The 16,321-nt window shown below is 43.7% G+C and overlaps 4 protein-coding genes across 4 annotated transcripts; 2 read left to right on the forward strand and 2 right to left on the reverse strand.

Moving 5' to 3' along the window:
• Positions 1-10: 10 nt before the first annotated feature.
• Positions 11-8,519, reverse strand: BGW36DRAFT_456523 (uncharacterized protein). Its single transcript, XM_046221931.1, has 6 exons — positions 8,198-8,519; positions 7,998-8,142; positions 7,664-7,932; positions 6,291-7,569; positions 5,112-6,238; positions 11-5,048 (listed from the first exon to the last, which is right to left on the reverse strand). Exons 1-6 carry the CDS (start codon positions 8,396-8,398, stop codon positions 303-305), a joined length of 7,767 nt encoding a protein of 2,588 aa, XP_046077592.1. The 5' UTR covers positions 8,399-8,519; the 3' UTR covers positions 11-302.
• Positions 8,520-11,198: 2,679 nt separating this feature from the next.
• BGW36DRAFT_285035 (putative alcohol dehydrogenase) lies at positions 11,199-12,442 on the forward strand (the record flags this gene model as incomplete). Its single annotated transcript, XM_046210284.1, has 4 exons — positions 11,199-11,346; positions 11,400-11,767; positions 11,824-11,902; positions 11,949-12,442. The coding sequence occupies 4 exons, from the start codon at positions 11,199-11,201 to the stop codon at positions 12,440-12,442; spliced, it is 1,089 nt and encodes a 362-aa protein (XP_046077593.1).
• Positions 12,443-12,499: 57 nt separating this feature from the next.
• On the reverse strand, positions 12,500-14,113 carry BGW36DRAFT_286595 (uncharacterized protein; the record flags this gene model as incomplete). The annotated part of the gene is made up of 4 exons (XM_046210433.1): positions 12,500-12,787; positions 12,846-13,272; positions 13,326-13,482; positions 13,642-14,113. The coding sequence occupies 4 exons, from the start codon at positions 14,111-14,113 to the stop codon at positions 12,500-12,502; spliced, it is 1,344 nt and encodes a 447-aa protein (XP_046077594.1).
• Positions 14,114-14,591: 478 nt separating this feature from the next.
• On the forward strand, positions 14,592-16,267 carry BGW36DRAFT_5006 (3-hydroxyacyl-CoA dehydrogenase). The gene is made up of 6 exons (XM_046222376.1): positions 14,592-15,085; positions 15,162-15,368; positions 15,431-15,596; positions 15,668-15,688; positions 15,756-15,882; positions 15,939-16,267. Exons 1-6 carry the CDS (start codon positions 15,005-15,007, stop codon positions 16,213-16,215), a joined length of 879 nt encoding a protein of 292 aa, XP_046077595.1. The 5' UTR covers positions 14,592-15,004; the 3' UTR covers positions 16,216-16,267.
• The last annotated feature ends 54 nt before the right edge of the window (positions 16,268-16,321 follow it).

Raw genomic sequence — 16,321 nt, forward strand, 5'->3', positions numbered from 1 at the left:
TGACTTTTGATATATATCTTGTATCCAATATGTTTTTTTTTTCATTCGATCCTAATGCAATCTATGCCATTAACATCATTATTTTTCAGAAGATAAATATGGAATGGCCTAGGACTGTCTTTCCCCCCCTTTCTTTCTTTTTGCCTTTTCTCCTACTTGGTTGTTTGCGAAATTTATATTAGAGAATAGTATTGCAGGAATTATCTATTAGATGTTGTTCGATCATGATGATTTTCTAGAATCCATCGCCTATCCATTTGTGACAACTGTAAACAGTGTGGTTGCCTTTACATGAATAGCATTCAAGATTGAAAGTGAACATATGGGCTACTTCCTGCAACTTTCGTGCTTAAATGTGCCAGACTCTTGGTGTTAATATCTGCTTTGCCCAGAGTCACTCCCAGCTCTTTTGAAACCCACGTTCGAAACTCCATTTCAATGAGCGAGTCGACCCCATTGTCCCGCAGTGAACGAGATGGATCGATGTCTTCATCAGAAACACTCAGCACCGATGCTAACTTCTTCTGAATACCATAACAAATCACATCCGCCGCCTCTGCTGATGTCTGAGCCGCTTGCAACAAGCCCTGTATATGATACTGGTTTTTTCTCTCCTCTTTGGGGGTAGCATCAGAAGATGCATCCTGCAAGTGCCTAAAAATTGGGTACTGGAGATGTCTTGGAGAGGGCATTCCGCATTCTTCATACATTGATGGAGTAAATAACCCACAGACTAGTTGAGAAGTCGTCTCTGTGATGGAGCGACGTGGGTCAAGCACGAACTCCACTATGGCTAGCATCTCATCCTCTCGATGATGATTTAATGCTTTCAAAGTGTGTTTCACATACTCCTGATTCTCAGCAATAAAGCCAACGGAGACGACAGGACTAAAATCAATGCTGGCCCCTGGGAGACCCTGGGCAACCCGATACCTTGCTAAGGCATCCTGAAATGAATTCCCAGCATTGTAGTTGGCTTGGCTACGGGTGCCAATAATTCCAGCCACTGAAGAAAGCATGACGAAAAACTCCAAATTGTGGGAAGGTAAAAGCTCGTGAAGATTCCACGAGCCACGAACCTTGGCATTCATAGGCGTGAGCCATCCATCATATGACATGTTTTCAAAGGCAGCGTCTTTCCAAGCGACTGAACAGTTGATACATCCTCGTATGGGGGATATATTCTCTTCGATATGCTTGATGACACTGCCCAGTCTTTCCCTATCTGAGATATCACAAGAAAAAACATATGTTTGGCACCCCATAGTTTCCAGAGCAGAAATTGTATTTTCTGCTGCCTGGCTGAGCTTCCCTGGGCGGTGGAGAAATATCAATCTTTTTGCCCCCTTGGATGCCATCCAGTTGGCGATGCTGCGTCCTATCCCACCCAACCCTCCGGCTAGAATGTAGCACCCGTCTGAGTTTAGTTTGTATGGCGAGATTGACTCAGGCATAACTGGAACATTCCCACCATTCGGTACAAAGACAATCTTTCCCATATTCTGTCCAGTCTGCAGTGAGCGCAAGCCTGCCTGTAACTTACTATATGGCAGGACGCTCAAAGGATAGGGTTCCCGGATATACCCCTTACTCCATAGTCGGGTCATGTCCTCAAGTAGCTTGCCAACTAGGCTAGGTCGTTGACCAGCCACAGTGAGGAGGTCCACACTCGCAAAAACCGCGTTTTTCAAAAAGGGGGTCATGTCAAGTTTGCCACCTATTAGAAGATCCCGCTTCCCAATCTCTATGAATCGTCCGAATGGTGCAATGCACTCCCATGACTGTCGAAGTGCTTCACCTGAAAGGGAATTAAGAACCACATCAACCCCATCAGGTGTGAGTTGTTTCAACTGCTCTGAAAATTTCAGGTCACGGCTCGAAAAGATGTGATCTTCTTGAATTCCGTATCTATCTATAAGAAGATTCTTCTTCTCGACCGTTGAAACAGTAGCGTATATTTGAGCCCCTACAAAATTTGCATATTGGATGGCTGCCTGACCAATGCCTCCTGCTGCTGCATGAATCAGAATAGATTCTCCTTCGTGTAGATGGGCAACGTTTTTTAGGGAGTGTATGACGGTTGTGTAGACCACCGGCATGCTAGCAGCTTGTTCAAAGCTGAACTGATCAGGAACTTGCACTGCTAGCTCTTCGTTGGCAGTGCCTAAGGTGCGGAATGTGCCAGGATACTGGGGGTCACCAAAATAAGCAACTCTGTCGCCTATTTGAAACTTGGAAACTTGTGACCCTAATCGTGTGACAATACCAGCTGCCTCTCCACCGATTGTGTCCTGTGGCAGCTCACCCATTGCTGTCAAAAGATCCCGGAAGTTTAACCCAACAGCACGTATTTCAACTTCAATTTCTTTCGGTCGTAAAGACTGACCAGCCGAGCTATCAGCCGTCCAATACAGCGATTCTAGTGCTCCCGGCTGCCCGATTTGGATTTTTACGGGCTGCTTAATCTCCTCCCAAGTCATTGGTATTGGATCAGGGATTGAGAGTTTGGACTTGATGACCTCAGTAGCATCTTCGTTCTCAACGATCCGGTTGGTAAGAATCTGGCCACCTTGGAGGCTATACTCGGCATTCCAATACTCTCTATTTTGATCCTGATTTAGAAACTGATAACGAACGATTCTAGATATGTCCCTGGCAATTATGTCATTCGAGGAATTTTGGGTGTCGACTGTAAGCCTAATGAGATTGAGGCCATGCCAGTCACGTTCCCACCGAAGTGTGCGTATAAGACCGGTGGCCATTTCAAATGAAGGGTGATGTGTCCCTGTCACCCACAGAAGGCGATTACAAGTTGATAATAGATGCTTAACCTGACCGTACAGGGTTTCACCCAAACCCCTTAATATCGGTGTCTGAAGCTCCAAAAGGGAGATACAAATTGTCTCTTTCAACTCCATGCCGAGAAGGTCAGAAGGATACAGTATGGTACAGTCGCCATACTCCTTCTTGATTTGATCCACTAATCTTAATGAAACATCTTCGTCGTCAGATTTAGGAGCAATAATAGCAATCTGTGGGCGACGGCTTGGTTCAACATTCTGGACAGCCGTCGATAGCATTATGCTAATCTTATTAAACTCAGGAAAACGAGAACTGGGGATCGTAACATCTAGGCCCGAAAATCCTGTCTGGCAAAGGATCTCGTGCCACTGATCAGTTGAGATATACGGACACCACTCTCGAATCGGTTCCCTCCCAAGCCACCAACCAGGAAGCGCACTGAACGACATGTTGCTATACAGTGTATCTTGTCGAATACCTTCAAGAAACAGTAGTTTTCCATTAGGTTTCAGAAGAGACCTGATGTTTTTCATGGTATGGTGAAGGTCAACTGTTGCATGAAGAACGTTGCTGGCGACAATCATGTCGTAGGACGCAGGAAGAAATCCTTGGCCCATAGGGTCGCTTCCCAGATCCATTTTTCGGTAATTGATTATATGATTCCAGTCTCCGAGACGGGATTTAGCTTTCTCGAAAAAGCTTGGAGAAATATCTGTGAAGTCATAGCTGCCGATGCAATTGCCTTTTATTGTACCGTCCTTAGTTATGGGGCACAAGGATTGCAATACCTGAAACGTGAATCCGCCAGTCCCTGAACCGACTTCCAAAATATTGAGGTTGGATGATGTATGCCGGATGCAAGTCATCATATACTGGAACTGGTCAGGGATGGGGCCCAGTTTCATGTCCTCATCATAGTAACTCGTCATTAGGTCATCCTCTCCAAACATAAGATATAGAGGATCTGTTTTCTGATGAAAGAAAGAGACGATTTGAGATGCCATACGGACCAGTACGGCGCCATTCGTATCCCGTCTGGCCACGCGTTCATAAAGATCTATTTTAAGGGCTTTGTTGTCTTTATATTTTTCCCAGTCCGAGTCGTTTACAGAAGGCACTAACCCGGCTGCCCTATCCGCTCTAACTTTTCTAAGCAAATCATAAAATCGCTGGTAGCAACTTTGTAGTGGAATCGGTAAGTCGTGCATTTCAAGTTCAGAAAGGCCGTCTTCAGCCAAGAGAGCAGCGGCAAGTTGGAGCTCCGTAAACCATGTATTCTCCTTTTCATATTCCATTGGTTCTGCAATTGAGTTGGGAAGGCTAGTATTGGAAAGAAAGTTAAAGTCCACTCCCCATTCTATCGAGTGGCATAGTTGTTTATCAGATTTGGTGTTAAATCCTGATTGGAAGGGCATTAAACGAATACCATTCAATGCAATACAGCCTTTTTTTGAATCAGTATCCCATACATGAATGTCGAAGTTGTAGGTATCATGTGCGAGCAGGGATGCCTTCCCATAGCATTCTAGTTTCCCATGATCTGGTATACTGGATGATATCCAAATGTCTTTAACGAACCCAGGGATATTTCCACGCGCTAGCACTTCTTTGCCGTTGTAGTCACAAATTGCAGCAAATCCAGCTTGGAGTGTTGCATCCAGAGTTGTCGGGTGGACCCAGTGCTCATGGACAAAGTTCTTTGGCATAGAGGCCGCAACATCTGGAATATTTATCGTACCTGTCATAGTTCCATCACGCTGGCCGCTTATCTTAACATCTGACATGTTGCGAAATAGCGGGCCAAATCGGATACCAATGGAACTCAAATTATCACATATACGGGTAAAGTCTGTCGGCCTCTTGCAGTGGTTTTTCTGGTGCTGGACATAGGTCCAGTTATTGATATTGAGTTCTTCTTCGTGGCCAGTAGTAATGGGGTTGGGTATACTCTCTGCGTCTACTGCGATGTATCCTGTGCAGTGTTCGGTCCACTCGTCATGATTAAAGTCGTAAGAACTAACGGAGAACTTGCTCCAATAGGTGGAAGTTGTGACATTTGAGTCTTCCATTGGAGATAGTGAGAAACAGGTTTCTATGCCTTCCTTATCATCTGGAACAATCAGAATCGCTTTGAATAAGATATCTCGAAGTCTCAGTGCGACGATGGATGTTTTCGTAGTCTGTCGGATTGCTTCAATTGCCATAACGATATATCCAGCCCCGGGGAACACAATATTGTCGGCAATCTAATTGGAACAAGATTTCAGTTTAGACTTGAATTGTATACGTTAAAGATGAAGGCTCCTTACCACATGGTCCTTTAACCATGGATTTTCGCTCACCCGAAGAAAATGTCTCCACGTCGATCGAAAGGGATTCGAGTCGTGGTTCGGTGCTCCAAGTAGGCCGTGGCGTGGGAAAGGCCGATATCGCATTGCCCGAGTTATTCTAGTCTCGAAGAGACCGGACTCCTGGTGGTTGAACGGGTACGATGGCATATCCACAAGAAGCTTCGGCTGTTTTCTGGTGACTTCATTGACTTCATTTGAACAATTGAGGGCCCGGATATTGACTGGGACTTGGCGGACAGCTAAGGCCCCAGCCATGTTCAATATTGTCGTTGTTGCATGATCGTTACGGTTAAGAGTGGCTTGGTAAGTTATTGATCTTTTATCTGCGAGTATGTCTTTAATTGCGGACTGAAGTGCTGAATGTGGCCCAACCTCAAGAACGAGATCAAGAGCCTTGCCATCTGGGTCGACGCACATATTCTCTAATGCCGTAGTGAACTTCACCGTTGCAACCAAGTTGTGGACCCAGAATTTATTTTCGAGTGTATCGTCGGTGATTTCCTTGCCAACTGAGCTAGAGAACATGCGGACCGGTTCAGTATATGTGATCCTGTCGCCGCCCGAAACATGGCCCATAGCATCTAGATATTCATCGGCAATGCCACTCATATGTGATGAATGATATGCATGTTTGGTTCGAAGTCGACGTACAAAAATGCCTTGACTGTCCAATTTATTCTGCAAAGCTGCTATCATGTGCTCGTCACCTGAAGCTGTATTATTTTTGGGGCCGTTCAAGCAAGCGATAACGAGTTCTCCTTCGTTATTTTCATGAATTTGATCCACAAGGTGCTGTAAATTGCAAAAGTCCATTCCCACTGCAAGCATCGCACCCTTAGTCTCTTCCGGAATATGTGACGTTATGCGACCACGGTGGTAGGCGACATTCCACGCGGCCTCGCGAGAGATCTTCCCAGCACAATATGCAGCAGCAATTTCACCGGATGAATGGCCCGTAACCCGAAGAGGGCAGATGTTCCATTCTTTCAAGAGATCAACAAGTGCAATTTGAATAGCAGTACAGGAAGGCTGGGATAACGCTGCCTCATCAATCTGTGACTCGGAATTTTCCTTGAGGATCTCATCTGTTGTAGCATTAGTTAGAGGCATAGCGAACTAGATACGGGCTGTACTCACCAAGCAAATACCACGAACTTCCTAGGCGGCGCATGTATTCAGAGGCTTCTTCTAGTGACTTTTTGAATGTTGGGAAGCTTAAGAGCTCTTGACCCATTTGGGGGTATTGAACCCCTTGGCCAGTGAAGACGAAACCGATTCTTGGAGGTTTTTGGCTGTTGATGGCTTTGGGGAGGCATGATTCGGAGCTTAGCTGATTCTGGAGTTCATCCAGGGAGCTCGACAAGAGGTAGGTGTTCCATCGAAATCGAGACCTTTTCTCTGATAGCGTAAAGGCAACATTAGCCAGCATTTCTTCGTTATTTTGACCGGTAATAAGGTTCCCTCGGTGCTGTATATACGATAATAATGATGCTGAGAGTCGCTTAGGTCCTTCTTGGTCGAATCCAGACAATAGGACAAGCTTTGGGATCCTCAAACTTGGATTTATTTTGTAGCCGTTTGTGAATACACCTTCATCTAACATACTGTCCAGCTTATCGCTCTCATATTTCCCTAACACCATTTGCTCCACCTCATCTGCTGATGGAACAATGGCACGGGTATTGTGAACCCCATTTATACCGTATTGTTGGAAATAGTGATGCGCATCTTCTAATATACAGTGAGCATTGGTGCCACTCAAACCAAAACAGTTGACCGATATACGTCGGGCACCGGGTGAAGGCCAAGGAATTGCCTTGGTCGGAAAGCGCACATTCCACGAATGCATGAGGATTTTGGGATTGACCTGCTCAAAATTGGCGTTTGGTGGAATCACACCAGACTCTAAAATCATGATAGATTTGATGATTCCTGATACTCCGGCGCCGCCTTCGGTATGGCCAATATTTGTTTTCAGGGCGCCAATGTAGATTGGCTGGCCTCGTTGCGCAGACTCAAATGCCTGAGAGATCGATTTAACTTCGATGGGGTCACCTGCACTGGTACCAGTTCCATGAGACTCGATGTAAAGGGTATCTTGTGGGCTTAATCCTGCCGACGCGTACACCTCTCGAATAAGCCTTTCCTGGGCGGCACCATTTGGATATGTCAATCCAGGAGTACGACCGTCACTATTGAGTCCAGTGGCTCGGACCACTGCTCTGATTGTATCTCCGTCTGCAAGGGCCTTTTCAAGAGACTTAACAATTACAGTTCCAACACCTTCACCGCGAGAGTATCCATCAGCACGGTCATCGAATGTGAAGCATTTACCCTCGGGGTTAAGGAATCCTGCATAACTCATGCCAAGTGTATGAGGGAGGGCACTAATGACGTTTACGCCACTGACAATTGCCTGTATTCATCACGGTAAGTAACGACTTATACATATAGTAACTAAAGAGTGGAGAGCAGGAAAAAAATGGAATAAGGAAATGGAAAGATCGCACCATATCACTATCCCCTGAAAGTATGCTTTGCTTTGCTAGATGAAAAGCAACCATGGAGCTTGAACAGGCGGTGTCCACGGTCATGCTGGGACCTTTTAAATCATAGAACCAGCTCACCCTCCCCGAAATCATTGAGTTTTCAGACCCTGTAGCTCGATGTTTTTGCGAGACCTCTGGGTCGAGATTCAACCTATCTGTATGGTCATGGTTGAACCCACTAACGAAGACAGAGGTATTTGATGATACAATTTGGTTCATTGGAATGCCCGCTAATAGACCAAGCAATATGGCATTAGCCACCCAGTAGGACTGGTAAAAAAGTTCAAAAACAAACCATTTTCGATTGCGTGGTATACATTTTCCATCACCAGACGCTGCTGGGGATCGAGCGTCATAACTTCGGTTTTATTGACATTGAAAAACGCCGCATCAAAAACATTCGGGCTCTCCGATAAGAAGTGTGCGCCTTTGGCATGAAACTGCAAGACGAGTAAATAAAAAGACAGATAGAAATAAAGCAGAAAAAAGGCTTACAGTTCCTGCATGTTCTGGATCAGGATGGTAGTATCCGTCCTTGCTTAGCCTATCGTTCGGGAACGGCGTTGAAGCCTGGCGTGCTTCGATGAGAAACTGCCAAAATTTCTGGGCATCACTCGCCTCCTGGGCGTATTTTGCTGCGAAGCCAATAATAGCCAGTGGCTCTGCGTAGCTCGATGGAGCCTGAGTGGCGCTCATTTCGTGATTGAAGTTGGCGCTATGAGTTTTTGTCTTGGTAGGAAGTACTTGGTTGGGATGAACAAAGTCATAGATGTTACATTGATTTAGGTTTGATCTCAGACTTTCTCCATAGCAAAGGGCAATGGCGCAGCGTGAGGTTTATAACAAAAAATATGTGCTGCTGAAATTGAAATGAGACTTGTATTTATAGTAAACCTTAGCCATAGCCAGCTGTTGGTTACGAGCCTGTTAGCTGCTGGGCAGTGGGGTCCGTTTTTAACTTTCAAATTGTTTTCTTATTCAGATTCATTTAAAAAAAATCCTTATAAGAAAGGCTATATAAAATATATAAACTAATGTAATTGGACATTATTTGTCACGATATGGGCTTGGGAAAGACTGTGAGTGACCTTTTTTCGTGCCCCTTACGTCTGAAGCAGACAGGAAGGAAATATTCGTCCTCATGCCTGACGCACCAGAGTTCAGCGCCCCGCATCTCTCGTCGGAACAACCCGTCTCTCGTCGTTCTCTTCACCAAGATCAATCACACAGTCCTATTTGAAACTCTTCGCATATCGTATTATTGTTGTCTCGAGGAGAGGGCAGACCTTCGAGTTTGATAAAATGCAAAGAGAACCTCCGTCCAATCCAGATCGAGATTATAACTTTCTTAGTTGATTCTCACAGCAAATATAAATGAACGCCAAGATGGTTGTTTTCATCATCAGAACAAATCAGACATTGGAAAAGGAAGAGAATTGTTATCTTTTGTACCGAATGCCATCAGCGCAAGCAAAAAGTAAGGCACCCACGAAAGATCCAAACAAATAATCTACTGAATATTCAATAGTGCGACCGCCAGTATCCATGCTGTAATTGTATCAAGCGAGAAAAGCAGGTATTGGCTCCTCTAGACGTTATATTGCGTTGATCTGAGTGATAACTAGGGGATATATGTAGCGCTACTATGACGTTGACCCGAAGGGTCGCCAACCCACAAAGCAATTGTATGAGAGTGGTGCCTCGGAAAGGACTGCTATCCAGCCCTTATCTCACCTCAGATGATTGGCTGCTAAAAGATACGCTACTCTTAGCAGATGCTCTCCTAAAAATTAATTATTTTAATTGAATGCTTATGTTGCTTTTTTATATTAAAATCTAATTTAATTTTCAAATATGTGTGTTACATGTGAATATATATGTAACACCACAGCGCCCTGCCTCATATGAATTGACCCTGCCATATCAATCGATAATCACTGCGCAACGCCTTACCTTATTATGAAAATTATCTTTGAAAATTGAGAATTTAATTCTCTATTAATATATTATAATATTTATTAGATTTTCGTATTGATTATAATATACGTAGTGAAAAGTAAACGAAGTGAATTTTCAGGCCCAGGGGCACCCTTCCTTTTCGTTTGATCACGCTATATCGACATTTTTCCTTGTAAACTAGCACAAGAATGCAATTCGAAGCATCACTAAAGCATTTTCTATTCAACGAGAGTACAATAATATGTACAAAACTTAATCTTATCAATTGATACATCGCAAAGGCTACCCAGACTACATCTCTTGTTTGCTTCTCTCCTTCTATCGCGTATATAGTGTTACCCCTAATAGCATGTATTGAAATAGGACTAATTTCCTATTTTAATATGTAATCCTTTTGCTTGTAACATCCATTGTTCTGTTTTAAGCCGGCCGTTGGAGCCATCAACCCTCATGTTACGATAGACAGGTCAACTCGATCATTCTGTGTACACGAATACGATTCAGGTAGAGGAATCTCGTGGTAGAAAATATTAAGAAAGTTTGGAAACTTCGTTGAGTAATGTTAATGCGTTCTCAAAGGCATTACTTAGAACTTTATCTTTTCTCAATTCGTCATTGGCTAATATAATTATCTCAATCCATATCTTCAATGTTATGCTTGTAATTCGTGACTATTCCCAGTTTTAATTCAACCCATACCATCGATTACTTCCTTAGACTTATTGGAAATGAATATATTTAGAATTCTCAAGTCTAGAACACTGCTCCACCCCCCGCCTGACACGTATTTAGTCCCACATCCATTTCTCCGAGTTTTAGTTAAAATTCTCCGAGCAGGCTTATTGCAACAGCCTGTTTTTTATCAAGCGTATATTTTGTGTAACTCTGTTAAGAGCCTATAAGAAGAAATTACATCGATGATAAACGCATCATTGGTGCGGATCAAATACATTGGGTCAATCAGAACCCTAGAATCAAGCCCCCCACGAAATGGAGCCAAGTACAGCAGCTTTATTTTTTTCTCTCTGCGGGGTACACTATACATACAAACTGAACGATAGTTGATACTTCGCTAACGGGATGTTGACATGAATCTCGCTTTTCATATGCATGAGCTACAGTAAACCCTTCTTATTAATGGTATTGAAAATGGCTTGAGAAAAAGAAATAGAAATGATAGTCAAGAGAATAGTATTTGTGAGATAAGTATACTCAATTTGGACAGTGAATCAAGTCTGAGTCGATTTCTATACTCGGAGACTCGGAGAATTATTGAATACGCATAGAGATCCCAAAGAAATTAATCACGAGGACGAGTAAGATTAAGCTAGCTGACCGGTTGTGAAACCAGATAATCCGCAAGTTTGTACACGTGTAAGAAAGACAGGTTGCTTTTTAAATGTTATTGTTTATGGTTTGACTGTCTGTCGATCGAAGATTTGACAAGTACAAATACTAGACAAAATCCCCTCGTCAACGTTTCAATACTTCTCGATAAAATATTTTCCCCCTATTCCAGTGGCAAACATCTCTAGATATGGCTGAATCGATCCCGGCAACCCAAACAGTTGCACTGGTGAGAGAGCTTGGTGGTCCAGTTGAATTTGTGGACAACTATGCTATCCCGACTCCCGGCAACAAAGAAGTTCTGGCCAAGGTTCTTTACACAGGCGTCTGCCAAAGCGGTACGCATACAATAATTCACATCTCAAGAACTATGGACTCATTAATAGACCAGACCTGCATACCAAAAGTGGAACAGCTGCAAGCCACGAGGGTACACCTATCACCAATATCAAACTACCGCACATCGGGGGCCATGAGGGTGTTGGACGCATAGTCTCAATCGGGCCAAACTGTGATCTAAGTGTCAAGCTGGGTGGTCTTGTCGGCATCCGGTTTTTGAGTAGGATCTGCCGTCGATGCGAGTTTTGTCTGGCGGGCAATGAGCAGTACTGTGTGAAGAGTACAAATCATTTGCATCATGAAGACGGAAGCTTCCAAGAATATATTGCGTTGGATGCTGATAATTTGACCATCCTGCCCGATGATATTGATCCGAAGTTGATAGGCCCTATTTTATGCGCTGGAGTGACGGCTTATAAGGTTGCGTTTATCTCTTTGAATGAAGACATAAATAAGACTAATTCCCCATTTTATAGGCAGTTCGGAATGCCAATTTCAAAATCGGCGAATGGGTGGTTGTTGTAGGCGCTGGTGGTGGTCTGGGACATCTTGCAGGTTGGTTGAGGCTTGCACACTTTTATCAGTATACTAACGATTCCAGTCCAATATGCACGAGCCCATGGAGCATCTGTAATTGCGGTTGATAGTGGCAATGATAAGCGCGAATATCTTTCCTCTATAGGAGCAAAAGAATTCGTTGACTTTGCTGCAATCCCAGACGTCGTTCAGGAAGTTCGCAAGATTACCAATGGAGGTGCCCAGGCAGTAGTTGTTACGGCCGGCAACGCCAAAGCCTTTGCTCATGCAGCCGAAATGCTTCGAGTTGGAGGAACACTCAGCTGCATTGGAATTCCGCCAGGCAGACCCTATATTGAGACTCCCATTGCGACCATTGTCATCAAGGGTTTAAAAATCACTGGTAATCTAATAGGTTCGCTGAAGGAGTGCATGGAAGCGGTCGAATTGACACGACGAGGTATTGTTGTACCAAATGTCCAGGTAAGACCTTTCAGAGAATTGTCCCAGGTGTATGAGGAACTCGAAAGAGGTGACGTTTCCGGCCGAATAGTTTTGCAGGTGGCAAAAGATGTATAGCCTTAACTTACTCTAGTCTCTCATTAGAAAATGAGAATGATGTTCTATCATCAGACATTATACCAAGGCATTGTCGATCTCTTGGCCGATAGAAAAATCTTCGTACATGGCTAACGGTAGACTAAGATTCCAAAAGTGAGACGGCGCGCGCAAAAGTGCTTGTGCAGTCTTTTCTCGCAATATTGTGTCAAGAGTAGTATCTAGGTATATAAAAGGATGGATTTTCTGGTATAGAGCGTGCAGGAATTCATATGGGCCGCAACGTAGGGTTGTCGTTTCTGCAGGAACAGAATTGCATAGGAGCGAATCAGCCAAAGTGTTGGCTATCTCAAAGCATTTCAAAAGCTGACCCGTGAATAAGCACTATAGTCGTGTAAAAGTCATTTTTAAAGCAAATACATACCTGATCGCGCCCTAAAGGGAGCAAATCGTCAGAGGAGAAGTGCCGGAGAGCGACCAATAGATCATGGCTTACGACAACTGGGAAACGAAAGTCTGTCAAATTTGACTGCGAGTAAGAAGAAAGATAGCCTGCCGATAAGGCACGTTGCCAGATTATAGTTCGCATCCATTCCCGTGTGATAGTGTGGTCAGCCAAACGAGATTTTGTTGTTTTTTCTGCCGAAATTTGCAAAGCTTTCAATGTTTTTTCGGATTTTATGAGTATTTCCTCTGATACATCCAGGAAAGTACAATAATCAAATATGGTAAAGAGCCTGGCCAACTCAATTAAACCGTATATATGAGGATTGCTAACAGCATCCTCAACCAAAGGAATAAATAGAGGGTCAAGAAATGAGGGCCTCAGTCCTAAATGCACGCTATAGCCTCTGTTTCAAAGTTAGCTTCCAGATAAGAGACTAGGGTTGAGAATAGTTTCTACCTTTCTGAAACCCACAATAAAGAAAACAGAATTTGTCCGTTGTCAACTACATCCGCAACTGATCCTTGCAAAGCCTGGTTGTTTTTATCAAGGCCCAGTACTTTTGCCGATGAAACTGCTTCTTGAATAAACAGTAATGCTGAGGTTCGCTTATTTACTTTTGCGTGATAGACGTGGAGGAAAAAAGATGTGAGAACCCAACGGACATCGAGATGCTCTCGAAAATCACTCTGCTCTCTGATCCGAATACAGTCCCGAGACAAGTGCGAGCTATCTATCAGTACTGTTTTCTCGTTTTCATGATGTTCAAGTGGACTTATGTTCAACTGAGCTATTGTGGCAGCACAGAGCGCTGCTGCCAAACAAAATGTAGGCTCGTCAAAAGGTAATAGAGCAAGTTGTTGAACAAGTATATTGGATCGAATGACAGGCCATACACTGTATGAATGATTCTCATATTCCCTGATGACTTGTGATATTGTTTTTACCAAAGACGGTGGGGATGTCTGCGATGAGCAAACAATTTCTCGGGCACTTTCTAATGAGACGTCACTCCTATTTTGCAGCACAGTCGATTGAATTTTCTCAGCCGGCTGAGGAGCCTCAAAATTTCCACTGCTCTGTTTTGAAGGTTGCCGGACCTTTGGGCCTCTCTTCTGAGCAGGCCTGACATAGGTGCATGGCGAATTCCGTTTTGATGACTTGCAAGTTCGACACGGCAATTCTCCATCGCAACGGACCTTCCGAGCGATACAAGTGTCACAAGCTCTCTTCGCCAGCTTCGGCATAAGCTATGGTGAGTAGGCTGGAAGTTTAGATGGTTAATAGTCAACGTTGCAAACAACTGACAAGGTTGCATAGTTCAAGTGGGGAAACGACGAAGTAGTTGTCTCCGTGCGGGGTTTCGTCTTTGCTCTCGACATGAAACCCTTGGTGACAGTTGTGTGGGCAGCCATGATGAATAGATCTGATATTTATTTTTATGACAGGAAGAAATCGCTTCTTTTCCAAGCTCGACTCCATTCAGTAACTTTTACTAGATACGAGCCCCATTCAACCTAATGGTCAGTGGCATACTCCCCCCAACGCCAGGGCACAGGTCAATATCAACTGATATACTGTTCACATCAACGTTGAGCAGTGCCAAGGAACATTTGAAACATTCAAAATGCATCAAATAATATCAGCAAATCCACGGCATGATTAAGAGTCAAAGTTCGGAGACAATGCCGTTGCATAGTCACCTCGGCCTCTCGATATGAATCGGATCCGATACTTCGGGCCGCAAGCCGCCCATGAGTAGGCAATTTGGGTCGATTCGGATCCGGTGTCCCCACTAATAAATGAGGATTCCCAAATATGGATATAGCCCTGAGCCTTTAAGGCTTGTGCGACGCCGCTAGGGAGTATCCATCGGCTCTAGGGCCAGGCAGGCCAATCTTGTCGATGGAGGATTACTGTTATTCGCGGGTTGCCCAAGAGGCTTGATCACAGCGCCACACCGAGGGCTATTTCAGAGTATAAATGTCAGTACGTCTCAGTATGAACCAACCACTCTGCGAGTGGTATAGAATATTACCTTTATGAATTGATATTCGAATATTTGGATTATTTGGAGTATTTGGAGTAAAAAACTGGAAGAACGTGTCGCAATTTGTCAATGCCCCAAACCATTTACAATGACTACATTAACATCACTATCTTCAAAGGCCGTCACGATCCTGGGGGCTGGAACACAAGGAAGAAGGCTTGCTTTCATGGTAAAAAACCCTTCTCTATACAAGAAAAAATGCTAGATTTTAAGGTGCTAAAATAAATCTCACACGTGGGGCTTAGTGGACGCGACTAGGAAGACCTGTCTATCTGATTGATCAAAATAACGAGCAGCTTTCAAGAGCGTGGACTGATATTCAGTCTTTGCGCAGTTCGAAAGAGTTCGAATATATAAGCAAGGATTTTGATAGTTGGGGTTCTGTCTCTCTAACACCAGCTTCATCTTCGGATTTCAAGAAGGCTCTGCGCGACTCTTGGCTGGTTGTTGAGGTTAATTTGTCCTGCAACAGTTGATATGTTTGAATATATGACTAACAATTTTTGGATAAAAGTCTGTTCCAGAGAAACTGGATCTCAAGAGAAAGGTACTGGAGCAGCTTAGCGAAGCATCAAGCCCAGAGAGCATCATTGCGTCCAATTCAAGTAGTTATTCCATCTCAGAAATTCTACAAGGATTAAAAGTCAAGAATAACGAGCGCTTCGTTAGCTTACATTCCTGTAAGATATGTCTCTTCTTGAAAATCGAATCTTTTGTGAAAATTTAGCTGATCTGAAGAGGGTGTCTATAGATTGGCCACCAGAGACTCCAGGTAAGCTTACATCCACAAAATTCCCATTCGTATTGAAAATGAATCTTTCAAAACTGACTTATTTTAGCAATTGAGATTATGGGTTCTGAGCAGACAAAGCCCGAGATCATCGATCTACTGATGGAAGAGACCAGAAAACACGGTTTCCAGCCTTTCCATGTTCGACGTCAATCCACAGGGTACATTTACAACAGGTGAGAAACCAATATTTCAAAGTGGGTGTGTTAGTTGTACTGATTATATTTCGTAGAATATGGGCAGCCATCAAAAGAGAGGCTCTTTTCGTCGTTCAAGAAGGGGTTGCGACGCCCAAAGAAGTTGATGATATTTTCAAAAACGTCCTAAAGACGCCATCAGGACCGTTTCAGCTAATGGATGTGGTTGGACTTGATGTTGTACTAGATATTGAGAATCATTATGCCGAGGATCGAGCTGGAATTCCTGAAGAACCAAGAGTTCTTTTGAAAGACATGATCGCCGAGAAGAAACTTGGAGTGAAAACTGGAAGAGGGTTTTATGAATATTAACGAAATATCACCAAGCAATGAGCGTTAGAAAATCAAGAAATTATCATTGGAATTTTTATCTTAGACAAATATTTGATACTCGCTAATGTATAGTAAGTTGTCTTCC

This window comes from Talaromyces proteolyticus (genome assembly GCF_021365285.1).
Source record: "Talaromyces proteolyticus strain PMI_201 chromosome Unknown BGW36scaffold_1, whole genome shotgun sequence".
Lineage (NCBI taxonomy): Eukaryota > Fungi > Ascomycota > Eurotiomycetes > Eurotiales > Trichocomaceae > Talaromyces > Talaromyces proteolyticus.

Excerpts from the sequence above, each read along its gene's own strand:
- BGW36DRAFT_456523 (XM_046221931.1), bottom strand. The coding sequence starts at position 8,398 with ATGAGCGCCACTCAGGCTCCATCGAGCTACGCAGAGCCACTGGCTATT. Across the intron at positions 8,143-8,197 it reads ATCCAGAACATGCAGGAACT|TTTCATGCCAAAGGCGCACA; the intron begins GTAAGCCTTTTT and ends CTCGTCTTGCAG. Across the intron at positions 5,049-5,111 it reads CATGGTTAAAGGACCATGTG|ATTGCCGACAATATTGTGTT; the intron begins GTAAGGAGCCTT and ends TGTTCCAATTAG.
- BGW36DRAFT_5006 (XM_046222376.1), top strand. The coding sequence starts at position 15,005 with ATGACTACATTAACATCACTATCTTCAAAGGCCGTCACGATCCTGGGG. Across the intron at positions 15,086-15,161 it reads GAAGAAGGCTTGCTTTCATG|TGGACGCGACTAGGAAGACC; the intron begins GTAAAAAACCCT and ends CGTGGGGCTTAG. Across the intron at positions 15,597-15,667 it reads CTTCGTTAGCTTACATTCCT|ATTGGCCACCAGAGACTCCA; the intron begins GTAAGATATGTC and ends GGGTGTCTATAG.